General features: G+C 44.9%; 1 protein-coding gene across 3 annotated transcripts; it reads left to right on the forward strand.

The window, feature by feature from the left end:
• The first annotated feature begins 1027 nt into the window (after positions 1–1027).
• On the forward strand, positions 1028–13113 carry LOC123442027 (preprotein translocase subunit SCY2, chloroplastic). 3 transcript variants are annotated; one of them, XM_045118154.1, is made up of 14 exons: positions 1028–1565; positions 1696–1784; positions 3585–3664; positions 3770–3859; positions 4207–4298; positions 5615–5698; positions 6359–6500; positions 7637–7756; positions 7824–7953; positions 8087–8356; positions 10425–10548; positions 10627–10733; positions 12322–12456; positions 12545–13113. In XM_045118154.1, exons 1-13 carry the CDS (start codon positions 1118–1120, stop codon positions 12409–12411), a joined length of 1866 nt encoding a protein of 621 aa, XP_044974089.1. In that variant the 5' UTR covers positions 1028–1117; the 3' UTR covers positions 12412–12456; positions 12545–13113. The 3 variants fall into 3 exon arrangements, with proteins under 3 accessions (XP_044974089.1, XP_044974092.1, XP_044974097.1); XM_045118162.1 differs by having other exon boundaries at positions 1481–1565; positions 1670–1784; XM_045118157.1 differs by lacking the exon at positions 8087–8356.
• The last annotated feature ends 14558 nt before the right edge of the window (positions 13114–27671 follow it).

Genomic DNA, 27671 nt, shown 5'->3' on the forward strand with positions numbered 1-27671 from the left:
TATGCATTGGAATTGGAAAAGTTGCTCCAAGGCATGGCAAGGAATGTATTGTGGCAAGTCTCGTGATGCAACAATTGTGCTAGAGGCCGTAGCATCCGATAATTTATGGATTTGACATTGCTTTTTTGGTATGCCGGTCACTCTCAATGATATCAATGTGTTGCAACGGTCTCATTTGTTTGCTAGGCTTGCTAGTGGTGATGCTCCTGCTTGCAACTACACTATCAATGAACATGAATACACAAAGGGGTACTATCTTGCAGATGATATATACCTTCCTTGGTGCACATTTGTCAAGAGCATAAAAGAATCCAAAACAAAAAAACAATGTGAATTTGCAAAGGTGCAAGAGGCAGCCCGCAAAGACATTGAAAGATCATTCATTGTTTTGCAATCTAGGTTTGCCATTGTCCATGGTCCTGCTCGTTTTTGGGATAAGAAAACCTTGAGGAACATCATGACATGCTGTGTTATCCTGCATAATATGATTCTTGAAGATGAGAGAGAATTGAACTTAGAATTCTTTTACGACAATATGGGTAGCCGTGTCAAACCAGCTAGAGACCCAAACCGTATTAGAGCTTTTCTTCACACATACAAGGAGATTGAAAATGCAGACACTCACTTTCAACTTCAGAAAAATCTCATTGAACACCATTGGCAAAGGGCTAGACAGTGACTTATTTTTGTATTCATTTGTATTTGTATTCATGACAAATTGTGAATAATTATTTGTAATGCGGATGATTATTGTATTATGTTTGATTCGAATAATTCAGTTTGTTTTCAATTGTTGAATTATGTTATACTTGATATTTGCGGGCTGATGATATGCGGGATGCAGCGGCGTAAAGAGCAGACCCCGCAAAGCCGATTCGTAAAAAAATATATTTTTTACGAATCCGTTTGGGAGTCTTCATCTGTGTCCGTTCGGACCAGCCCGCAAAAGCTGTTTTGCACGGCAAAGCCTTTTGCTGGCCGGCGAGATGCGGGGTCTGCTAGAAGAGTTGCTCTCAGCTAGCCTGCATCGTTGCACGTCAGGCTTTCCCAAACCTCCCGTCCCTGCGGATTGCGGCCGCGCGAGGAGACGGAGGCTCGTTCGCCGGCCACCATCACCATGTCCTCCTCCCTCGCGCTCTCGCTCCCACCCCGGTGCGCGCTCCCCCTCCCGCCACTTCGCCTCGCCCCCAAGCACCCATCTCTCCGCGCCAACCAGTGCCACCTCCTCCTCCGCACGACCGAGCGCCCGCTCCCCCCGCCCCGCCGCCTCCTCCTCCCCCCTAGGGCTTCGTCGTCCGCCACAACCCCCGCCGAGCCGGCGCGTGAGGGTGGCGCGGGGGGGAAGAAGGTGCCCGGGTTCCGCAACAGGTTCCTGGACCTGGCGCGGCTTGGGGCCGTGGCGGAGGGCGCGGCGGAGGCCTTCTTCCGCAGCGAAATACGGCGGCGGCTTGCCGTCACGGCCGTGCTCATCGTGCTCAGCCGCGTCGGCTACTTCGTGCCGCTTCCTGGGTTCGACCGCCGCCTCATCCCCGACTCCTATCTCAGCTTCGCCCCGCTCCCTGCAGGTACTGTCCTCTGGATTATCCCTTCGTGTTAGCCGCACTGTACTGTACACGTGCCGAAGCGTCTAGGCGTGTCACGGAATTTTGTCAAACATCTTAAATTGCAGTTTGCGATGCGCCTTCATCTATGCAGATGACCTCGTTGATTTTGCTTCTGAACTGAAGCTATCATTTTTCCAGCTGGGAATCAGTCATCAGATATCAGCATCGATTGTGATGCAGGTTAGATATTCTCTTCTTCTGTTTTCCGATAACAATATTCCAATGTCATTAGCCACAGCAGAAATCTCAAATTTATCGTTTTCTTTTTCGCCTTCTCACTATTGCCGTTACACTGTTGTTTGAATTTACATTCATGCATTCCCGTCAATTACCGTTTCACCAGAGCTGTTTTGTTTTGCTTGTTCGACAGTTAGAACCTGACATATTTTGGGGTTCAACTAGGTTCAGATCCCATTAACCCCACTTTAAGGTCCTAGTGGGAGCGGGCCTCCTGCAGTGCCGCATGAACCATCTCACATAAGATGGTACATGGATGCCTGCAGGTTAGCACACAACAGATGTGGAACTTGTGGATCAACCCGCTCGGTCACAACTAAGGCCACTTGTCCTGCGTGGTCTGTGCGAACGGCCGAATTGATCAGCCTCTGCCATTGCATGCTGCAGCTTCGACATTGAAGTCAAATCTGAACACAAGCGTGAACACATCAGCCTCTCTCCACTCTTGTTATGACATCATCGTTGATGATGTGTGTCACCGATTGATTCATGTTCATATGCAACATCTAGACTGGTCTAAGAAGTACCGACATTGATTTATTGATACATGAGCGTCCCCATCAATTATCGTCTCTATCCTGACATAGCGAGCTTAACTATGCGTATCTCTGTTTGTTAATCGATTAATTTCAGTTAGGAGAGTTACTGTATGTGCAATCTAGCATACTAGCTGGAACACATAGCATACATACTAGACGATGCCGCTTTGTGGGTTGCTGCAAATGCCCACATAATGCAAGCGGGACGGCGTGGGCAGAAGCGGGCAGCCGGCTGTTAGTCCCCCTTAAACCCTGAAGGCCTGAACCCCCAGCCAAAGATAATTCGTGACATATGCTATGCAGTGGCAATGAAGTTTATTGTCACAACCAAAATGAACATGACCGAAGGATTTTATGCACCTGACCTCAACATGATGGACGATAACCAAATCCACACTTAAAATTCTAAACATTAGAAAAGTTCAGGTTTTTGTATCTGTTAGGCTCCATTTCATCCATACAAAACATAGTTTCAACTTTCAAGTTTTTTTGCCTTTGGTACGCACCATTACAGCTGCACGTAAGATAAGCTTACGTAGCAGAGAGAAGCTGCCTATGTTTGGTTCTTGCCCAAGCTTGCCCTACCAAATATTTGGCTAGCCAAATAAATTGTTAAGCTTTTGGTTGCCCATTAGTTGGTGTCTACATTGGGAAAAATGAACTAGAGTGGGTGAAAGAGCCATTGACACGGCAAAAAACTGGCAACCCTCCAAACAAAGAGGCCAAAATTTTGCCACAAAGTTCCAAACATACCCTTAGCACAATGGAGCAAGAAAATGAGGTCTGTTGTCATACAGCTGGGGGCGTTTTGGTCTTAATTTTGGGCTATCGAGGCCATAAAGAGAATATCAGACCTGGATGTCATGCACGTATTCAAGCAACAGTGTGATAGCAATAGTGACAAGTCTGAAAAGAAGAGCGTAAAATTGAGATTTAGGCTGTGGCTAGTGGCGCAAGCAAGATGTTCCCTTTTTTTGGGGACAAAGGAAGCTGGAATGTCTCCTAGACCTTAGCTCTCCATTTACAGAAAACCAGAATCCTTACAAACAACCACTTTGTAGTTGTAACTACGACAATCAAGCCACTTAAAAGTCTACTTGGGTAACTTCAGTGTGTCTTATGATTATACTAGCTGAAGGCAATTTTTATTGCAAGATATAACAACCCTTTATACTACTACAATAACGACTTGTGTCTGTGTTAGGTTCTTTGCCATGTTCTTCCATCACTTGAAAAGATTCGCAAGGAAGGATTAGACGGGCATGAGAAGATCAAAAGCTATATGTGTGTTTAGTTGTCTATCTTTAACAGTGAGATTGAATTTCTCTTGGGAACTGTTCCATTTTCTATAACCTCATCTAGTCTGAGCTCCTCCATCTTGATGTCTAGATGGTGGCTATCACTGGGTTTTGCAATTGTGGCTGCTTGTACTGTGTCATGCTATTCGCTGCAGTACTCCATATATGCAGCAAGTTACAGGTAAATTACCTTTTATGTGTATATGATATGATACTTTGGCTTCTGTTTTGCTCGTATCTGGCAAGCTTGCTGAAGTGCTCCACCATTGGCCACATCATGCCTGTTCCTTTGATTTTTTCCTTTTCTTTTGCCATACATCTATGGAAGATGGAGGCACTTTAAAATTAGAATTGGCACAAATGTGTGCTGTTATCAGAGTTTGCATATAACTTATCATTTGATTTACGGCATGCCCTGACTCATTTGTACAGTGATGAGACATTATAAGTCGTCCTAATTTGATTGAACTGGAGGGATGCTTTCTGTTCTCTCTGTTGCTCTATCTATTTTCCTTTCATATGTCTCAGGGTTAAGCATGTCATATTAACAAGCTTTCTGCTTGTCCTCGGTGCAATGTCAACGACTTGGATCTGTGACACCATAACGGAATCTGGCTTTGGTAGTACTTTCATCTCCTTCATATTTTGTTTTAACACCATTTGTTGCATGAGTTGACTCTTTTGTGTTATTATGTTGTACTATTCAACATTCTGTCATGTGCATGCTGTACTTGGAAGTCTTGAATGGTTATTCGTACGAGTCTGTTTTGAGTCACATTTTTCATATTACTAGTATAGTACGCCCTCCGTTCACAAATGTAATATGTTTTGGATATTTCAATATGGACATACGGACTGAAATGAGTGAACACACTAAAACGTATCTATATACATCCGATTCACAAAAAAGTAGAACATCTTATATTTATGAACGGAGGGAGTACATGTCTACGCATCATTTCCTTAAGTCGTGACCATTTGATTGTTGTTTTTGTCTGAATGAGATATTTCTGTTCTGCATACTGTTTGCACCAAATAAACTGAACCTGTACTATATAAGCTGAATAAATACATGCTTTTGGGCAGTCTATGTGGAACAGCAGCAGCAGTTTAGGCTTTGCAATCTGGCAGCTGTGATCAGCATGTTATGTGTTCCTGTGGCATTTGGCACGGTACCAATAGTCCAGTAGAATGTCAGCAAAAGCTAGTGCTGCTGCTAGGTTGTTATGTTTGAGGTAAACACGTTCTAGATGGGAAATGATTGCATGCCATCTGTTATCTAGTACTAGCATGTTCAATTAGATTGCTTGCTAGGTATCGTCCTATTTAGGGATGAGAAGGCCCGCAAGTTGGATGTAGTCAGAATTGTCAATGAGACTCAGTCCTCAAATCTCCCCCTCTAATCTAGTTTCTTTCCACCCTAGCATGGGTACTTTCTCCTGTAATCGCTGTTCTTCAAACCTTCGCAGTTGATCTACTTTCTATGATGTTTATCCCTAACAGAAAAAATAAATGCATACTCATGTTGTGGAAGAGCTTCCCGATTTGTATGGGATCGTCTGTTCATGACAAAAGTAATTCCACACTTTGTTTCATTTTTCCTAACTGATTTGGGTCCCAACCAATGTGACTGCCGCTACTGCTGTTCCCGAGAAAAATAAAATAGTGTTTTTGAATTGGGGCTTTCGCTCTGTTCTAGTTCGACTGCTGATTACAGAACTGTGCAATGAGTAGGATTTCGCTATATGTGAAAATCAACGAGTAGGATTTCCTCCTGCATGATCTTGAAAAATAACATATGCAAAATCATAAATGTTTATGTTGATGATGTAGTGAGGTAAACCTTTACCATGTTTATTATCATCAATAGCAGCACATATCTTGTTATTGGCTAGCAATTTCATGCTTACTGCTTCTTGTGTATTTTGCCGTTCAGGGCATGGCTCATCTTTGATTATCTGTGTTGGAATATTGACTGGTTACACAAATACACTACACAAGATGCTAACTCAATTTTCAGGTAATCCCTCCTAACTTATTGTTTGTTTGTATGTTTTATTTATTAATTGAGTCTTCCACGCAAGTTATAAACCTTAGAGACGGTGATTTGTATATTGCTCGACTGTATTTGTTACTTTTACATGCCCTTTTTTCTTGCTTATTTCGGGTCTGCCTTTCATACCGGCAACAAAAAATCACGGTTGAAATCTTAAATTTTAATATTCCTTCGTAGATCAAATTATCATCATATTCTGTCAAGTTTACTGGAATAAATTGAAGAATTCCCTCAATTTATTTTTTGGTTGTGTTTTAATTAATTAAGCTTAGGAAAATCATACATTGATGCTTGCACTTAAATTGTAGGGAATGTTGCCATATTGCTTCTTTTGTGATATCTTGGCAGTGACATTATCTTTTCTAACTACGCCATCAGATCTATCTCTTCAGCTCAGCTCATCATAACATATTGTAGCTCATCCAGCATCATGTGTGCTGTGAACAGTTAGTGCCTATTTAATCTTGACATGTTTTATGCCAACATCGTGTTTATAACACAAAGTGCTTCAGTTGAACACTTGTGTCAGTGTATGTAGTAGAATATGCAGTAACTGATAGTGCGATGGTTCTGTTTCATATTGTTTTCTCTTATTTGAACAATTGAACTTGCCTTTCGGAGCAGGAAATGTGCACACATCTTGGCCCTACATCTTGGGAGTAGCTGGGATCTTTATGATGGTTACCATGGGGGCAGTGTTGGTGACTGAAGGATGTAGGAAGATAAAGCTTCAGTACTATGGATTCAAGTTGGCTTCTAGTGCCAGGTAATAAAATAGTTTGATTCTGTATTTTTTTTGTTGCAGCACAATTTTGAATGCTGTTATTTCCGGTAATAAGCAAATAACTTTTTTTTTCTTACTTTAACTTCGCAAAAACTCTCTGCTAACTCTAGAACATTATCTGCCAAATGGTTACCTGTTAGTTTTTTCTTATGTTGCTTAACACTGTATTTCTCTGAAGATGTATCATTACTTTCTTTCGAACTTGCAAAAATTATTATGTCATACTAGAACATTATGCGTGCAAGATGGAAATGGTTATCTGTTACCTATTTTTTCGAGAAAATGCAAAGAACCTTTGCATTTCATTTTATTGAAAAGATGGGTGTGAGAACAATCCTCCTAGGAGATGAGCTTTACAATGCCATGAGCCCGATTAGTGGACATCCCAGGATGTGGGCAGAACAACCCTATGCCCCTGCCTTTGCCCAGCATCGGACCTCGTCTTTGATCTTATCAACTAGCGAATCAATGTAGGGTTTCGCGTGGTCGAAGACACATTCGTTCCTATGCTTCCATATCATCCAGGGGACGAGCATGGCAATGGACTTGAGGGCTTTTGATGCGTCTGCGGCGTGTGCTCCTTCGCGCGCAGCCACCAGTCCGTGACCGTAGGCTCCTGATCCGATGCTTGGGTCGGCATTCGATCCAGTCCAGGATGGTATTTGTTGAGCGAAGGGGCAGGCCAGGAGTAGGTGTTGGTTTGTTTCTGTGGCCTGGTCGCAAAGGAGGCATCTTGGGTAAGGTCCATGTGTTACTTATCAAGTTAGCATGCTTTGCTTATAATTGTATTTATGTCCCCCGATCCATATTAATTGTCGCTGCTTTAGTAAAAAATTTGTACAAAGTTATATTAAAGCAGCGACAATTAATTTGGATCGTAGGGAGTATTAAAGAGAAGGGTTGTACTTTTATCATCTATACATTTTTGTTGTACTCTTCTACCAACTGTTTAGCTTCACCCTGGTATGTCAAAATGAGATGGCTGGATGCATTTTGACCCAACAGAAATTACTTGATGGTTACCATCACTTCTTCATTGAACGAATTTTTTGCTGATATTAGATTTATGTTTTTTGGAAACCTTATAATTTCCCTTCTATGTCTCCATTCTTTTGTAGGAACGAAAACTCCCCAGTTACAGAGGTTGAGCCATATATCCCCTTCAATATAAACCCAACAGGGATGCAGCCTTTGCTTACAACCTCATACTTACTTGCTTTTCCAAGCATTATGGCTAGGTAATCCATTGTTTCTGTGTGTGTGCATGTTGACTTTTCCTCCCATTCTGATGTGGATTTTCTGCAGCATTTTCCGTTCACCATTTTGGGAAAACTTGAAGGAAATTTTGAATCCAATGACTTCAGCTGGTGGTAGTCCTTGGGTTTATTATTTGACCTATGCGTTTTTCGTCTTCGTCTTCAACATTTTTGACATTGTAAGCTTCTTTAATCTTTAACTCTGTTCTAACCAACATTCTTCAACATTTTTGACATTGTAAGCTTCTTTTAATCTTTAACTCTGTTCATGAGAGAATCTTCGTGGTTTGGTCCCGCGGTGGTCATCCGTAGCCAGGAGAGGGTTTCATACCAAGTCTGCCTGGCGAAGGGGCATTCCAGGAGGAGGTGGCGCATCGTCTCGGGGGCTTGGTCGCAGAGTGGGCATGGCGGCTGATGCTGGAGACCTCGTCTAGTGAGGCGATCAGCCGTCCATCACCTGTCCTGGTTGGCCAACCAGTGGAAGAACTTCACTCGCGGCGGCACCCAATTCTTCCAAATGAGCTTCCACGAGAAACACGTCGTGGATCCCTGGAATGTGGCGAGGTAGCAGTAACTAGCAGAGTAGGTACCTGAGGCCGTCCATCTCCACACTAACTGGTCGGGGGTGTCTGAGAGTGTGATGTGCTCGATCGCCAGCCATACACGGATGTACTGGTCGATCTCGTGTATGCCCAGGATCCCGTGGATGTCTCAAGTCCAGCTTCGTCCTTGCAATCCATCGGCAACAGTTCGGGTCTTGCGGCGGAGCTTGGGTATGCAGGCGTAAAGGGCCGGGGCGATTTCATGTATGGACTGCCCATTGATCCAACGGTCTTCCCAGAAATATGCTGTTGATCCGTCCCCGATGGCCATCGTGGTGGACGCGAAGAATAGCGCTTGTTCCTCGGCAGAGAATTGCAGGTCCAGGCCACTCCAAGCGCGCTCATGGTCAGTGCGCGAGAACCATAGCCATTGTAGTCGTAGAGCGAGTCCAGCGCGCTCCAGGTCCTGAACTCCCAAGCCTCCGTGTGATATAGGCCGGCAGACGTGGCGCCAGTTGACGTGGCAGTGGCCGCCGTTAGCAGTAGCGCGGCCAGCCCACAAGAATCCTCGCTCAATCTTCTCGATTTGACGAAGCGTCTTCTTCGGCGGTGCGTAGGTTAGAAGTTGATGTACTGGAATGGCACTCAGCACAGATTTCACTAGCGCAAGCCGCCCAGCTTTGTTCATCAGGTTGGCTTTCCAGGCGGGGAGCCGGCCGGCGATCCCATCAACTAGAGGCTGCAGTCGGCCGGCCTATTGTGAATGGGATCCCGAGGTAGGTGATCGGCAGGTCGACGATAGGGCAGCCTAGAAGTGCCAACGCTGTCGTCGCCTCGTCTGCCTCGCAGTGCAGCAGCGAGGCAGAGCTCTTGGCGTAGTTAACCATCAGACCGGAGGCGCGACCGAAGATGTCGCTGGTCGAGCAGGTGACAGAATAGCACCACGTCATTTCTATACTGTTCTCATTTCTATTTTCACAGAATACAATAATGCATCATATCACACTAATGTACTGGCATGTACTTCTAAACTAAAAAGTAAAGACTATCTCTGTCACTCACAACAGGGTTCATGCTTCTGTCTAGTTAGCTTTTGGCGGCTATAATGCACCTTCTTGAGGCAGCCAAGAATTATTGTTCTTTTGGCTGCTATAAAGACCTTTGTAACACAAGATGATGTGCCGGTTCAGTCTCTCGGAGGTGCTCATAGGGGTAGGGTGTGCATGCGTGCATTCATAGGGGTAAGTGTATGTGCATATGTATGAGCGTCTGCGTTGTACTATGTTAAAAAACACTTAAAGGTATGCTAAACATTAAAATTTGCCTGCTCGGCATGCACCATGAATGTAGACCTACCCTCTTCGAAATGCTTAGTACTTGTGAAGATTGATTATTGGTGCATTTTGTTTCTCAGGATAAACACTATACATTCATTATCTTGTTGTCGTGCTGCTTTTGTACTGTTATAGTTGCCACCTATTTTATATTATTCCCTCCGTTCCCAAATATAAGTCTTTTTAGAGATTTCAATAAGGGACTTCATACGGAGCAAAATTAGTGAATCTACACTCTAAAATATGTCTATATACATCCGTATGTAGTCCTTTATTGGAATCTCTAAAAAGACTTACATTTAGGAACAGAGGGAGTAGTTGCTTTCTATTAGTATATATTGAACCAAGTACTACCACATTGTAGCCTTTAGGACATTGCTTTTATAAAGTTTCACAAAAAATGTCAGCTTATGATCTTCACTCTTGACTTCTTTTTTCGAGAAAACGCAAGAGATTTTGCGTTTCATTGGATTGAAAAGATAAAGTTTGGTTACAGCCCTCCTAGGAGAGCGAGTTCAGGAGGGAGTAGTTGCTTTCTATTAGTATATATTGAACGAAGTACTACCACATTGTAGCCTTTAGGACATTGCTTTTATAAAATTTCACAAAAAATGTCAGCTTATGATGTTCATTCTTGACTTCTATAATTTAATAGTGGGATGTTTGTTTTTAATAATTTTTGAGGAACATGATATGCTTTTTATATATTCTGAGGCACATTTTTTTTATATGCGCTATCGAAATGTACCTTAATCTAAAAACCATTCACCGCAGGCCAACTTACCAAAAGAGATATCTGACTACCTGAATAAGATGAGTGCCAGAGTGCCAAAGATAAAGCCTGGAAGAGCCACAGTAGATTATCTTACAAAGATACAAACATCGACGCGTTTCTGGGGTAGGTTAACATGGTGAAATGTTTCTTTGGTTTTACCTCCTGCACATATGTCATTTTGTTTATATCTATCTGTTGTAGGAGGTCTACTGCTGAGCTTGCTGGCAACTTCCTCGTTATTACTTGACAGATATCTCAGACAAATAAATGAGGGGTTTTCTATAGGTTTCACATCAGTCTTGATTATTGTGAGTTCATCTCAAGCACATTCTTCATTATAATTTGATATCACAAAATATATAGTTGTAATTTACGAGTTTATGTTGACTTTGTCAGCTATTTGCCTGCCTTATAAACATCGATTGTTTAGATATAATGGTGCTGAATCAGATCTAGGTAGCTGATATAAATTCGAGAAGACTTCAAATTTTGCGAAATCAAACTTGTCAAAGTGCTTGCAGGGATTTCAGCTGATTTGCTGTTTTACAACACTAATGATGTCATGTATAAATATAAAGATGCTGTCCACCAACTATTTTTCTGTTTGTTTTGCTGCCTTTGGGGCTTTTTTGATAGTTTTTTTTCATGTTCCTCTGTTCTTAATTCAAAATAACAATATTTGATGAATGTGGCGTTTTTGTTAAATGAGCGTAGTTCCATCCACCAGCATTGATTTTCCATCCTCTAGAAATCGGAACACTTGCTGTATCCTGAAGCTTTTTTTTTGAAAACAGATAATTGTTTATATGCTACTCCTTCATTTCACTATTATAATATGTTCTAACTTTTTCTAAAACGGATGTATGTAGGCATGTTTTAGTGTGTTTGTTCACTCATTTCAGTCCGTATGTAGTCCAATATCGAAATATCCAAAACATCTTATAATAATAAACGGAGGGAGTACTGAATAACTACCAGTTTCATCCTATGCCACTTCTGAAACTTCACTATTTGCCACAGCCATTATTGTGCTGTTCGTATACTTCCATTGATGGGTATGAGTCAACAATTGGCCACGAGTCAACAATTAATAGGCCTTGTCTGGTTGGGTGCTCCCCCATGGCTTCCTCTAATGTGAGGCGGCACCCTTGGTTCTGACTGACGGGTTGGTAAAAGGACTCTAAATCCTCTGGAGCGCCCTGGACTAGAAATCCATTGAGTGCTAGTTGTTCGATTCCACAACAGAGCAAAGAATGGAATGAATGAATGAAAGCCATGCCCATGCATCCAGTAGGAAGATCCAGGAACCGGTGCTGGCGCTCCTGGTTCATGGGATCCTAACCGCGATAGTGAGAGACGATATTATTCTTTCGTAAATCCATCCAATGGAGATAGGTTGAGGAGAAAGAAAGGAGAAAAATAAAGAGAAAGATGGACGGCAGTAGACTGGCACTCTTTAAGTGGCAAATACAGCAGCAACACTGCTAAACCAGGGTAAAATGGTCACTTTACTCACTTGACAGAAGTCATAACACCCAGCTAACAGGGAAAGAAAATAATGAAGTGATTTTGGAAGTAGTCATATACAATGAATAGTGTTTTTCAGTGTCATATGATGTCACTGGGCGTTTTCCAGTTTCCATTGTCATATGATGTCACTGGGCGTTTTCCAGTGATACATAAAGCAACTCCCGAAATTAGGGTATAACTGACAGGTGACTTATGTTTGCCACAGACCTTACAATATGTCAGAACGTTAAAGCATTACATTTGGCCAAGCTAAGACTTGCAGAATATCTTTGTCACTGAAACTCTGATTATGAACTGCTACATTAGATTTTATTCACTAATGGGCATTAAATACTAATTTTGGCTTGCATTATAATGATCATTCAGGTGGGCTCAATTATTGAACTGAGAAGGTCCTATCAAGCATATAATGTTATGCCAGCACTAAGCAAAGTTTTGAAGAGATACGGTGCTTAAGGTTATGCAAACACATATGGTTGTGATACCGGTTCCATCCAGCTGGTACTTTCTCTACTCTTTTGCTTTCATTTATCAACATTCAAATCAAATCTAGTATCTAGATGATGAAAGTCCTTGGGGAAAATTTCAGGGTTTACAAGCTTACAACATATCCATGTGTCTCAACCTTTGAGTAAATCTTGTCGTCAACAGCTTGAAGTACCACACAAGCTGCTGTCGGTATGGATTGGAATGATAGAGAATTGGTTCTGGATCGGTCCTCAAGGTTGTACTTGGACCGAAGAACCAATGAGGATGTCCAGCCGTTTATTTCTGCGCAAGGATATCCATCTTTCTTAGTACAGGGATGATGAAGGAGCTGCGCCATTGTGCCTTTGGGCACCGCAATGCTTGATGACTTGTGTCTAGACATATCTTTTTTTTGCGATGAATGTCTAGACATATCTAGACGTATTTTAATTCTAGATACATTCATTTTTATCCATTTATGCGACAAGTAATTTAGAACAGGGGGAGTACGAAGCTACCAAAGGCGACCTGCATTTCGGAACGTTTGTATGAAACAGTGTATTAACAAGGATATTTTTGCTTTGTTTATGTGTAACTGGAATCTCTCTGTAGGTGTAGTAGGGTTATGCAAGTCGGGTTGATGTAATAATTTACTAATACCTGGAAATCCAGATTATGGTTTATATGACATTAACACGTGTTGACGGGGATATAGCCCTAGGGTAGGGTCATAGGTCTGACCAATGGGTAGGGCACCTCATTATTAGTTTAAGGGCTACAAGGGAAATTCCTACCGGATCGTGACAACATCTAATCCACTCGGTACGGATCCACTCAGACAAGTACATTTCATCCACTCGGATGACAGTCAATCACTCGGTTGTATGACTCACTCGGTCATGCAAATACCAACAGTCGGCAAGACATCTGTAGTGGGCTGGCATTGTGGCATCAATGCCCCATCTTATAACATAAGAGGTGAGGAGGTGGCGCACTCTATATAAGCCACCCCCCTTCACATAGCTAAGGGATCTTCTTCTTCCCCTCCTTCGGACTCATTCTTTCCCTCGAGCTCTGGCTCTCTCTACATCATGTAACTCATGTCCATGACAAATAAAACAAAGCCTCTCCGGAGCATGAGACGTAGGGTTGTTATCTTCATTGTGAGAGGCCTGAACTCGCTAAAACCACCGTGTCACCCGTGTGCATCTTGATAGATCATGCTCCGTTATCCTATCATCTTTCTATTGTCGGAATCGTTACCACGACAGTTGGCGCCCATCGTGGGGCATAGCGTCTATTGAGCCATGATGCATATGGTTATTTTCTTCAACCACAAGTGACAAATCGATTTCTCGCCGCCGGCGGCGTCCGCTTCATCGTCGCCACACGCGGCTCTGGCACTGCCCACTTCGTCATCGCCACGCGCGGCCTCCAGCACCGGCCGCTTCATCGTTGACACGCGCGGCTCTGGCACCGCCCGCTTCGTCGTTACCATGCGCGGCCTCCGGCGTCGTCTGCTTCATTGTCTTCTCCAACTTCGTTGTTATTGAGCACACACACGGCCGTCAAATGCCGTTCGTCTCGTCGTCGTCTCCGGCCTCGTGTTATCGGCTGCTCGGCGGTGACCTTCGCGGTTGAGGCCCAAGACCGAGGCGGCGCACGCACACAACGCTCCTTCCTCCTTCATCGGTCGTCGGCAAGGGTTTCCTCAGTCGAGGCGCGCTGTGACGACAACCTACGAATCAGCCTTGATCTGTAACGGGTAGCCGGTCAATGCCTCGTAAGTGCATGCATTACGTGGGTCTTTTACTTGATTAATTATCCACATGCAGAAAAATGGTAACGGAACGACCCTGCGTCCAATGCCTCGTAATGGGCCTAATGGCCTCATTAAATGGCTCATAAGGTGAGGTATGATCGCATCAATTTAGTAATTGCTGCATGCAAAACTTCCATCACACTGTTTTCATGAATGGTTAATATTGCATGCATGCAAGTATAACCATCCGTAGTCTTTACTCCTTGCAATTTAACATCTGTCCATAACACTTTACCCGAACGGACATTCCGTTCGAGCTAGAAACAACATGCAGATAGAATTTGCGTTCAAACAATCAACATGCAGATCACTCGGCATCACCATGCATCGTCACTCGACCGGATGCTCCTTCGACACTCGGTCGCCCCGCACGCCGTCACTCGACCGGATGCTCTTTCGACACTCGGTCGCCCCGCAGGCCGTCACTCGACGGGACGCTCCTTCGCACCGTCGCTCGACCGGACGCTCCTTCGACACTCGGTCACCCCGCACGCCGTCACTCGACCGGATGCTCTTTCGACACTCGGTCGCCCCGCAGGCCGTCACTCGGCGGGACGCTCCTTCGCACCGTCGCTCGACTGAACGCTCCTTCGACACTCGGTCGCCCCGCACGCCGTCACTCGGCGGGACGCTCCTTCGCACCGTGGCTCGACTGGACGCCCCTTCGACACTCGGTCTCCCCGCACGCCGTCACTCGACCGGATGCTCTTTCGACACTCGGTCGCCCCGCAGGCCGTCACTCGGCGGGACGCTCCTTCGCACCGTCGCTCGACTGGACGCCCCTTCGACACTCGGTCGCCCCGCACGCCGTCACTCGGCGGGACGCTCCTTCGCACCGTCGCTCGACTGGACGCTCCTTCGACACTCGGTCGCCCCGCAGGCCGTCACTCGGCGGGACGCTCCTTCGCACCGTCGCTCGACTGGACGCTCCTTCGACACTCGGTCGCCCCGCACGCCGTCACCCGGCGGGACTCTCCTTCGCGCCGTCACTCGACCGGATGCTCTTTCGACACTCGGTCGCCCCGCACGCCTTCACTCGGCGGGACGCTCCTTCGCGCCGTCGCTTGACTGGACGCTCCTTCGTAACCTGGCTGCCCCGCGCGTCGCCACTCGGTGAGACAGACCTGCATCACTCGGTCGCTCCGCGCACCTTCACTTAGTTGGTCGCTCCTTCATCACTCGGCTGCTCCCGCGCCGTCAGAAAGCTAAGTCATTCTCCATACGCTTCATTCAATTAAATAGTTGCTTCCGCATTACCGAGTATCGAGGAAGTCGCACATGACGTTCACTCGGAGGCCACGCCACCGAAGTGTACCTCTGCACTCGGTTGTTTATTTTTATGTGGGAACACTTCACTTCCGCTTCGTTTTGGTCCAGTACTCAAACGAGTTCAGTCGAATCCTTCACTTGCATAAGTACAGTCGGATCCTGCACAAGTACAACCACCTGGCACACCCAGTGGGTGTCTATGGGTGTTATTTACACAAACTACCTCAGAAAAGATCATATTACTTTGATAATTTTTTATGCTGGCTTGTGCTATTTTTCATACACAGGTTACTCGACGCATCCGTGCGCCATCCTCGTCGTTGCTCAGGCTCAGTCGCCGCAACGATCATTCATACGTTTTCACGTGTACGGAAGCTCCTTCGATGACGTAGTGGACACGGTCGCCCCACGTGCCGTCAGTGGGTCGGACGCCTCCTCGACATACATCACTTGGACGCTCCGCGTGTTGCCACTTCGTCGGACTCGTCTACCTCACTCGGATGCCATGCGCATCGCCACTCCGTGTGGCACGTCTTCATCATTCGGATGTCCCGCGCGCCACCACTCAGCTTAGTTGTGACTCCGTGTCGCCTAAGTTAAAAATACTTCGAGTACGGACACGCTCCACACTCGGGGACTTAGCTGCGACTCCGTATCGCCTAAGTAAAAAACAACTCCGAGTGCGGACATGCTCCACACTCGGGGACTTAGCTGCGACTCCGTATCGCCTAAGTTAAAAACAACTCCGAGTGCGGACATGCTCCACACTCGGGGACTTAGCTGCGACTCCGTATCGCCTAAATTAAAAACAACTCCGAGTGCGGACACGCTCCACACGCGGAGGCTTAGATGCGACTCTGTATCGCCTAAGTTAAAACTACTCCGAGTACAGACACGCTCCACACTCGGGAACTTAGCTGCGATCCCGTATCACCTAAGTTAAAAAATACACTCGGAGACTTGACTTTGATCCAGAAATCATAAAATGCAGATTCAACAAACATTCAACATGACAAGCACTGGAAGCCTAAACCCTCTGCCGGACTCATCTAGTCCGACAGAGGCTCGGGGACTACACCCAGTGGGTGCACTGAGCGTGCCCCCACAGGAAGAGAAATACAAAAAAGAAACATTTTGCTTGGTCAGGTCCACCAACAACATCCAAGTTCAACAGATTCAACAGATTCCAACCGACTACCAGCAGTCAGTCAAAGTCTCAAGATCCTGTTGGTCACTCGGACCTACTTCAATTCTTAAGTTCACTCGGACGTACTACTCAGCGGAATCGATCAGGGCGAATGATGAAGACTTCAATCAACGCATAATTTTGCAAGGCTCTGAAGCACGTTCAAGTTCGGTCTGCTGCTACAAGATTTACATCGACACCTTCACCACTCGGACCCTGATCCATTCGGGGGCTAATGACGGGGATATAGCCCTAGGGTAGGGTCATAGGTCTGACCAATACGTCCTACCCAAGGGCACCTCATTATTAGTTTGAGGGCTACAAGGAAAATTCCTACCGGATCGTGACAACATCTAATCCACTCGGTACAGATCCACTCAGACAAGTACATTCCATCCACTCGGATGGCAGTCAACCACTCGGTCGTATGACTTACTCGGTCATGCAAATACCAACAGTCGGCAAGACATCTGTAGTGGGCTGGCATTATGGCATCAATGCCCCATCTTGTAACATAAGAGGTGAGGAGGTGGCGCACTCTATATAAGCCACCCCCCTCCACATAGCTAAGGGATCTTCTTCTTCTTCTCCTCCTTCGGGCTCATTCTTTCCCTCGAGCTCTGGCTCTCTCTACACCATGTAACTCATGTCCATGACAGATAAAACAAAGCCTCTCCGGAGCACGAGACGTAGGGTTGTTATCTCCACTGTGAGAGGCCTGAACTCGCTAAAACCACCGTGTCACCCGTGTGCATCTTGATAGATCATGCTCCGTTATCCTACCCTCTTTCTATTGTCGGAATCGTTACCACGACACGTGTACTTGTCTTAATGATTTGAGTGATTTGTGCTCAGAGGATTGAAACCAGCATTTGAAATAACAAAAGATGTATCGGTATGAATGAAATAGTCCCAGAAAAACGACGATCGACAGTGTCAAAGGAATGCCGGGTGTTTACAAAGGCAAAGGCAGCGTTCAGAAAACTGCAACCGATTTCACTGGCGCCGGTGTTCTAATAGTGAAGGTGAACAAATTTTACCTGAGAAGGTGGACTCCAAGTGCACTGTAACTCATTCCCACGGGGGAAGGCAAGGCTCTCGAGACTCCACGTGCACAGAAGGTGGACTGTGAGACAAAATTGACAAATTTGACCTAGGAGCCAAAGGATTTCACAAACTAACTACGTTTGAAATTTTTTCATCCGGCTAACCCTTTTGTGTGGCGCCCGACAGTCAGGCGCCACACTACACTGTGTGACGCCTTTGTCTTAGACGTCACACAGTGTAGTGTGACGCCTATGTCTTAGACGTCATACTAGGTCTCAGCCGTCACACAACGTAGTGTCAGATGCTACACAATGTAATGTGACGTCTGAGACAAAGGCGTCACATAAAAGGGTCAGCTGGATGAATTTTTTTCAAACATAGTTCAGTTTGTGAAATCCTTTGGCTCCTGGATCAAATTTATTAATTTTACCGGACTGAATCTGCATTTGTCCACAACGAGCTCCCTCATCTATCTTTGACATGGGAGCGTGCACCTGCAGCTGCAGGCACGAGGCAAAAACGCCCTCGTAGGTTGCCACGACGAGCATAGTGAGCGCGCCGTACTCGTGCAACGGTGGGAGCGCGCAGCCTCCAAGGTTGAGGCTTTGCAGGCGTGCCGCGCTGGGCTCCTTGCACATGCCATGACTGCCCAAGGTGTGGACTGCATCGTGCCATGATCGTACTACTTGCTCCGTTCTTAAATATAAGACGATTTAGATATTTTAAAGTGAATTAAATATGAATTGAAATGGATGAACATACACACTAAAGCGCGTTTAGATACATCTTTTTAAGAATCGTCTAGATACATGTTGGAGGCTTAATAGTGATTGATTGTGCGTAAACTATATCGTGTATGAGAATTGTATTTATTGATTATGTTTTCTTTGTTAAGATACTATTTAGACTTAAAAATCTATTCTTTTATCACCTACATAATACTCAAAAACGAGCACCGATTAAACTTGAAGATGTTGATACGTAATAGACGTATCTACAATTTGTTTTTTATACATCAACGGCGGGCTTCGCCTGCCTAAACTTTATTGCAATCACCAAGAGTGTTACAAGGTGCATGGCACCGGAGATACATAGGGTCGGAGGGGTAGAGAGAAAAAGGAAGAGAAAGAAAATACAACTTGCTTTGGGTTACATTATCATGCTACATTATCATCAAAAACATGCTATGCCTTATGAGGTATTATTTAGATTAACATATTTAAAAGGTGCCAAGTGCGAGCAATTGTTTCCTAGTGGTTCAGCATGGTGCCTTTCTCTTTGGTTAAGGCGCGTGTGGTCCTTAAATACCTTGACTAGTAGTATAGGCGCGCTTTGCCGCGTCGGTTTCTTTTGTTGTTGTGAAATATATTTTTTATTTGTTCTCCATCATGTTTTTTTTTCTGATTTTGCCATGAGAACTACATGAAAATTAGTTTTTTTAACATTGAGAAAGAATGTCATATAACTTGAAGGAAACTTGTTTCACAACAATGCCTCAAAGATTAACCAATCACAATATTCCCCATCTACTCTGAACCCCCTAACTTGAAGCAAACTTATCTTTCTCATAATTGATGTAGACCACACCTTATTGCTCATTCTTATTGTCATTCGGTTTTTTATGTAAATATACTGGAAATTAGAATGTGAAATATGCATATGTAGAGTTATTTACCCAAAACCACCACACTTGGAGCTAGGGTAACAGGTTAGCACCAGATTTGAGCCAGGTCATAAAAAACCATCAATTGTGAGCCTAATACGTAACGCGGAGCACTGACGCTGCGTTTTCGCCACGAAAACAGCGGAACCGACAGGTGGGGCCGCCTGTCGGGCCGATGTGGCATGTCTACATGGATAAATTTGCTGAGGTGGACAAGGTCCCATCTGTCAGTGACTAGAGTGGTTGTTCATTTCCCCTCTTTTTATTTTTTACTTTTACCTCCATCTTCATCGGCATTTCAACAAGCAGCTTCTGGGCACTTCCCATCTCGCCGTTGTGGTCACCGCACGAGAAGAGCAAGTCGACGCGAGCTCACCCAGATCGCCGCCCGTGGGCAGGACGCCGTCGAGGACACCAAACACTGAATCTTGGAGCCTCCCTTGCCCACCATCATGCATACATCTGTTGGAATTATGCCCTAGAGGCAATGATAAATATAGTTATTATTATAATTCCTGTATCAAGATAATCGTTTATTATCCATGCTATAATTGTATTGAATGAAGACTCATTTACATGTGTGGATACATAGACAAAACACTGTCCCTAGCAAGCCTCTAGTTGGCTAGCCAGTTGATCAAAGATAGTCAGTGTCTTCCGATTATGAACAAGGTGTTGTTGCTTGATAACTGGATCACGTCATTAGGAGAATCACGTGATGGACTAGACCCAAACTAATAGACGTAGCATGCTGATCGTGTCATTTTGTTGCTACTGTTTCTCTGCGTGTCAAGTATTTGTTCCTATGACCATGAGATCATATAACTCACTAACACCGGAGGAATACTTTGTGTGTCTCAAACGTCGCAACGTAACTGGGTGACTATAAAGATGCTCTACAGGTATCTCCGAAGGTGTTCGTTGAGTTAGTATGGATCAAGACTGGGATTTGTCACTCCGTGTGACGGAGAGGTATCTCGGGGCCCACTCGGTAATACAACATCACACACAAGCCTTGCAAGCAATGTGACTTAGTGTAAGTTGCGGGATCTTGTATTACGAAACGAGTAAAGAGACTTGCCGGTAAACGAGATTGAAATAGGTATGCGGATACCGACGATCGAATCTCGGGCAAGTAACATACCGAAGGACAAAGGGAATGACATGCGGGATTACATGAATCCTTGGCACTGAGGTTCAAACAATAAGATCTTCGTAGAATATGTAGGATCCAATATGGGCATCCAGGTCCCGCTATGGCATATTGACCGAGGAGTCTCTCGGGTCATGTCTACATAGTTCTCGAACCCGCAGGGTCTGCACACTTAAGGTTCGACGTTGTTTTATGCGTATTTGAGTTATATGGTTGGTTACCGAATGTTGTTCGGAGTCCCGGATGAGATCACGGATGTCACGAGGGTTTCCGGAATGGTCTGGAAACGAAGATTGATATATAGGATGACCTCATTTGATTACCGAAAGGTTTTCGGAGTTACCGGGAATGTACCGGGAATGACGAATGGGTTCCGGGAGTTCACCGGGGGGGGGGGGGGGGGCAATCCACCCCGGGGAAGCCCATAGGCCTTGGGGGTGGCACACCAGCCCTTAGTGGGCTGGTGGGACAGTCCAAGAAGGCCCTATGCGCCATAGGAAGAAAATCAAAGAGAAAAGAAAAAAAGGAGGAGGTGGGAAAGGAAAGAAGGACTCCACCCACCAAACCAAGTAGGACTCGGTTTGGGGGGGGGGGAGACCTTCCCCCCTTGGCTCGGCCGACCCCCTTGGGGCTCCTTGAGCCCCAAGGCAAGGCTCCCCCTCTCCCACCTATATATACGGAGGTTTTAGGGCTGATTTGAGACGACTTTTCCACGGCAGCCCGACCACATACCTCCACATTTTTTCCTCTAGATCGCGTTTCTGCGGAGCTCGGGCGGAGCCCTGCTGAGACAAGATCATCACCAACCTCCGGAGCACCGTCACGCTGCCGGAGAACTCTTCTACCTCTTCGTCTCTCTTGCTGGATCAAGAAGGCCGAGATCATCGTCGAGCTGTACGTGTGCTGAACACGGAGGTGCCGTCCGTTCGGCACTAGATCGTTGGACTGATCGCGGGACGGTTCGCGGGGCGGATCGAGGGACGTGAGGACGTTCCACTACATCAACCATGTTCACTAACGTTTCTGCTGTACGGTCTACAAGGGTACGTAGATCACACATCCCCTCTCGTAGATGGACATCACCATGATAGGTCTTCGTGCGCGTAGGAAATTTTTTGTTTCCCATGCGACGTTCCCCAACAGTGGTATCAAAGCTAGGTTCATGCGTAGATGTCTTCTCGAGTAGAACACAAAAGTTTTTGTGGGCGGTGATGTGCGTTTTGCTGCCCTCCTTAGTCTTTTCTTGATTCCGCGGTATTGTTGGATTGAAGCGGCTTGGACCGACATTACTCGTACGCTTACGAGAGACTGGTTTCATCGTTACAAGTAACCCCCTTTGCTCAAAGATGACTGGCAAGTGACGGTTTCTCCAACTTTAGTTGAATCGGATTTGACCGAGGAGGTCCTTGGATGAGGTTAAATAGCAACTCATATATCTCCGTTGTGGTGTTTGCATAAGTAAGATGCGATCCTACTAGATACCCTTGGTCACCACGTAAAACATGCAACAACAAAATTAGAGGACGTCTAACTTGTTTTTGCAGGGTATGATTGTGATGTGATATGGCCAACGATGGGATGTGATATATTGGATGTATGAGATGATCATGTTGTAATAGAAATATCGACTTGCACGTCGATGGTACGGCAACCGGCAGGAGCCATAGGGTTGTCTTTATACTAACATATATGCTTGCAGATGCGTTTACTATTTTGCTAGGATGTAGCTTTAGTAGTAATAGCATAAGTAGCACGACAACCACGATGGCAACACGTTGATGGATGATCATGGTGTGGCGCCGGTGACAAGAAGATCGTGCCAGTGCTTTGGTGATGGAGATCAAGAAGCACGTGATGATGGCCATATCATGTCACTTATGAATTGCATGTGATGTTAATCCTTTTATGCACCTTATTTTGCTTAGAACGACGGTAGCATTATGAGGTGATCTCTCACTAAAATTTCAAGACGAAATTGTGTTCTCCCCGACTGTGCACCGTTGCTACAGTTCGCCGTTTCGAGACACCACGTGATGATCGGGTGTGATAGACTCAACGTTCACATACAACGGGTGCAAAACAGTTGCGCACGCGGAACACTCGGGTTAAGCTTGACGAGCCTAGCATGTGCAGACATGGCCTCGGAACACATGAGACCGAAAGGTCGATCATGAATCATATAGTTGATATGATTAGCATAGGGATGCTTACCACTGAAACTATACTCAACTCACGTGATGATAGGACTTGGGATAGTCTAAGTGGATCATGAACCACTCAAATGACTAGAGAGATGTACTTTTTGAGTGGGAGTTTAGCATATAATTTGATTAAGTTGAACTCTAATTATCTTGAACATAGTCTAAAGTCCACTTTGAATATATTTGTGTTGTAGATCATGGCTCACGCAAGTGTCATCCTGAATTTTAATACGTTCCTAGAGAAAGCTAAGTTGAAAGATGATGGAAGAAACTTTGTAGACTGGGCTCGTAATCTTAAGCTAATCTTACAAGCTGGAAAGAAGGATTATGTCCTTAATGCTGCGCTAGGAGATGAACCACCCGCTACGGCTGATCAGGATGTTAAGAACGCTTGGTTAGCACGTAAGGAGGACTACTCAATAGTTCAATGTGCAGTCTTGTATGGCTTGGAACCGGGACTTCAACGCCGCTTTAAGCGTCATGGAGCATTTGAGATGTTCCAGGAGTTGAAGTTTATCTTTCAGAAGAATGCCCGGATCAAGAGGTATGAGACCTCCGATAAATTCTATGCTTGCAAGATGGAGGAAAACTCGTCTGTCAGTGAACATGTGCTCAAAATGTCTGGGTACTCAAACCGTCTAGCTGAACTGGGGATTGAACTCCCGCAGGAAGCTATCACTGACAGAATCCTTCAATCACTGCCGCCAAGCTATAAAGGCTTTGTGTTGTACTACAACATGCAAGGGATGAACAAGTCTCCCGGCGAGTTGTTTGCGATGCTGAAAGTCGCAGAGTCTGAACTCCGTAAAGAGCATCAAGTGTTGATGGTGAGCAAGACCACTAGTTTCAAGAGAAACGGCAAAGGAAAGAAGGGCAATTCGAAGAAGAGCGGCAAGCCTGTTGCCAATCCGCCGAAGAAGCCCAAAGCTGGACCTAAGCCTGAAACAGAGTGCTTCTATTGCAAGGGTATGGGTCATTGGAAGCGCAATTGCCCCAAGTATCTGGCAGATAAGAAGGCGGGCAAAGAAAAATCAGGTATATTTGATATACATGTTATTGATGTGTATTTAACCGGCTCTCGTAGTAGTGCCTGGGTATTTGATACCGGTTCTGTTGCTCACATTTGCAACTCGAAGCAGGAACTGCGGAATAGACGAAGGCTGGCGAAAGACGAAGTGACGATGCGCGTAGGAAACGGTTCCAAGGTTGATGCAATCGTCGTCGGCACAGTGTCACTTCAGCTACCATCGGGATTAGTGATGAACTTAAATCATTGTTATTTAGTGCCTGCGTTGAGCATGAACATTATATCTGGATCTTGTTTATTGCGAGACGGTTACTCTTTTAAGTCTGAGAATAATGGTTGTTCTATTTCTATGAGTAACATCTTTTATGGTCATGCACCGAATGTGAGAGGATTGTTCATATTGAATCATGATAGCGATACGCATATATATAACATTGAGACCAAAAGAGTTAGAGTAAACAATGATAGCGCCATATTTTTGTGGCACTGCCGCTTGGGTCATATTGGTGTAAAGCGCATGAAGAAACTCCATGCTGATGGACTTTTGGAGTCACTTGACTTCGATTCACTTGACACGTGCGAACCATGCCTTATGGGCAAGATGACTAAGACTCCATTCTCCGGAACAATGGAGCGTGCAAGTGACTTATTGGAAATCATACATACCGATGTGTGTGGTCCAATGAGCGTGGAGGCACGCGGCGGATATCGTTATTTTCTCACCTTCACTGACGATTTAAGTAGATATGGTTATGTCTACTTGATGAAGCACAAGTCTGAAACATTTAGTTGAATGGGATTTGACCGAGGAGGTCCTTGGATGAGGTTAAATAGCAACTCATATATCTCCGTTGTGGTGTTTGCGTAAGTAAGATGCGATCCTACTAGATACCCATGGTCACCACGTAAAACATGCAACAACAAAATTAGAGGACATCTAACTTGTTTTTGCAGGGTATGCTTGTGATGTGATCTGGCCAACGATGTGATGTGATATATTGGATGTATGAGATGATCATGTTGTAATAGATAATATCGACTTGCACGTCGATGGTACGGCAATCGGCAGGAGCCATAGGGTTGTCTTTATACTAACGTTTGTGCTTGCAGATGCGTTTACTATTTTGCTAGGATGTAGCTTTAGTAGTAATAGCATGAGTAGCACGACAACCCCGATGGCGACACGTTGATGGAGATCATGGTGTGGCGCCGGTGACAAGAAGATCGTGCTGGTGCTTTGGTGATGGAGATCAAGGAGCACGTGATGATGGCCATATCATGTCACTTATGAATTGCATGTGATGTTAATCCTTTTATGCACCTTATTTTGCTTAGAACGACGATAGCATTATGAGGTGATCTCTCACTAAAATTTCAAGACGAAATTGTGTTCTCCCCAACTGTGCACCGTTGCTACAGTTCGTCGTTTCGAGACACCACGTGATGATCGGGTGTGATAGACTCAACGTTCACATACAACGGGTGCAAAACAGTTGCGCACGCGGAACACTCGGGTTAAGCTTGACGAGCCTAGCATGTGCAGACATGGCCTCGGAACACATGAGACTGAAAGGTCGATCATGAATCATATAGATGATATGATTAGCATAGGGATGCTTACCACTAAAACTATGCTCAACTCACGTGATGATCGGACTTGAGCTAGTGTAAGTGGATCATGAACCACTCAAATGACTAGAGAGATGTACTTTTTGAGTGGGAGTTTAGCAAATAATTTGATTAAGTTAAACTCTAATTATCTTGAACATAGTCTAAGTCCACTTTGAATATATTTGTGTTGTAGATCATGGCTCACGCGACAGTCACCCTGAATTTTAATACGTTCCTAGAGGAAGCTAAGTTGAAAGATGATGGAAGCAACTTTGTAGACTGGGCTCGTAATCTTAAGCTAATCTTACAAGCTGGGAAGAAGGATTATGTCCTTAATGCTGCGCTAGGAGATGAACCACCCGCTACGGCTGATCAGGATGTTAAGAACGCTTGGTTAGCACGTAAGGAGGACTACTCAGTAGTTCAATGTGCAGTCTTGTATGGCTTAGAACCGGGACTTCAACGTCGCTTTGAGCGTCATGGAGCATTTGAGATGTTCCAGGAGTTGAAGTTAATCTTTCAGAAGAACGCCCGGATCGAGAGGTATGAGACCTCCGATAAATTCTATGCTTGCAAGATGGAAGAGAACTCGTCTGTCAGTGAACATGTGCTCAAAATGTCTGGGTACTCAAACCGTCTAGCTGAGCTGGGGATTGAACTCCCGCAAGCGGCTATCACTGACAGAATCCTTCAATCACTGCCGCCAAGCTATAAAGGCTTTGTGTTGAACTACAACATGCAAGGGATGAACAAGTCACCCGGCGAGTTGTTTGCGATGTTGAAAGTCGCAGAGTCTGAACTCCGTAAAGAACATCAAGTGTTGATGGTGAATAAGACCACTAGTTTCAAGAGAAACGGCAAAGGCAAGAAGGGTAAATCAAAGAAGAGCGGCAAGCCTGTTGCCAATCCAATGAAGAAACCCAAAGCTGGACCTAAGCCTGAAACAGAGTGTTACTATTGCAAGTGTATGGGTCACTGGAAGCGCAATTGCCCCAAGTATCTGGCTGATAAGAAGGCGGCCAAAGAAAAATCAGGTGTATTCGATATACATGTTATTGATGTGTACTTAACCGGCTCTCGTAGTAGTGCCTGGGTATTCGATACAGGTTCTGTTGCTCATATTTGCAACTCGAAACAGGAACTGCGGAATAGACGAAGGCTGGCGAAAGATGAAGTGACGATGCGCGTAGGAAATGGTTCCAATGTTGATGCAATCGCCGTCGGCACAGTTTCACTTCAGTTACCATCAGGATTAGTTATGAACTTGAATCAATATTATTTAGTGCCTGCGTTGAGCATGAACATTATATCTGGATCTTGTTTATTGCGAGACTGTTACTCTTTTAAGTCAGAGAATAATGCTTGTTCTATTTCTATGAGTAACATCTTTTATGGTCATGCACCCAATGTGAGAGGATTGTTCATATTGAATCTTGATAGCGATACACACATACATAACATTGAGACCAAAAGAGTTAGAGTTAACAATGATAGCGCCATATTTTTGTGGCACTGCCGCTTAGGTCATATTGGTGTAAAGCGCATGAAGAAACTCCATGCCGATGGACTTTTGGAGTCACTTGACTTTGATTCACTTGACACGTGCGAACCATGCCTCATGGGCAAGATGACTAAAACTCCGTTCTCCGGAACAATGGAGCGTGCAAGTGACTTGTTGGAAATCATACATACCGATGTGTGTGGTCCGATGAGCGTAGAGGCACGCGGCGGATATCGTTATTTTCTCACCTTCACTGACGATTTGAGTAGATATGGTTATGTCTACTTAATGAAGCACAAGTCTGAAACATTTGAAAAGTTCAAGCAATTTCAAGTGAAGTTGAAAATCATCGTAACAAGAAGATCAAGTTCCTACGGTCTGATCGTGGGGGTGAATATCTGAGTTTCGAGTTTGGTTCTCACTTAAGACAATGTGGAATTGTTTCATAGTTGACACCCGCCTGGAACACCACAGCGTAATGGTGTGTCCGAACGTCGTAATCGTACTTTATTAGAGATGGTGCGATCTATGATGTCTCTTACCGATTTGCCGTTATCGTTTTGGGGTTATGCATTAGAAACAGCTGCATTCACTTTAAATAGGGCACCATCAAAATCCGTTGAGACGACACCATACGAACTGTGGTATGCCAAAAGGCCAAAGTTGTCGTTTCTTAAAGTTTGGGGATGTGATGCTTATGTCAAAAAGCTTCAGCCTGAAAAACTGGAGCCCAAAGCGGATAAGTGCGTCTTCATAGGTTACCCAAAA

This window comes from Hordeum vulgare, chromosome 1H (assembly GCF_904849725.1).
Source record: "Hordeum vulgare subsp. vulgare chromosome 1H, MorexV3_pseudomolecules_assembly, whole genome shotgun sequence".
NCBI classification, from domain to species: domain Eukaryota; kingdom Viridiplantae; phylum Streptophyta; class Magnoliopsida; order Poales; family Poaceae; genus Hordeum; species Hordeum vulgare.

Coding starts and splice junctions, on each gene's coding strand:
- LOC123442027 (XM_045118154.1), top strand. CDS start 1,118: ATGTCCTCCTCCCTCGCGCTCTCGCTCCCACCCCGGTGCGCGCTCCCC. Junction 10,549..10,626: donor AACATCGACGCGTTTCTGGG/GTAGGTTAACAT, acceptor TATCTGTTGTAG/GAGGTCTACTGCTGAGCTTG. Junction 10,734..12,321: donor TCACATCAGTCTTGATTATT/GTGAGTTCATCT, acceptor ATGATCATTCAG/GTGGGCTCAATTATTGAACT.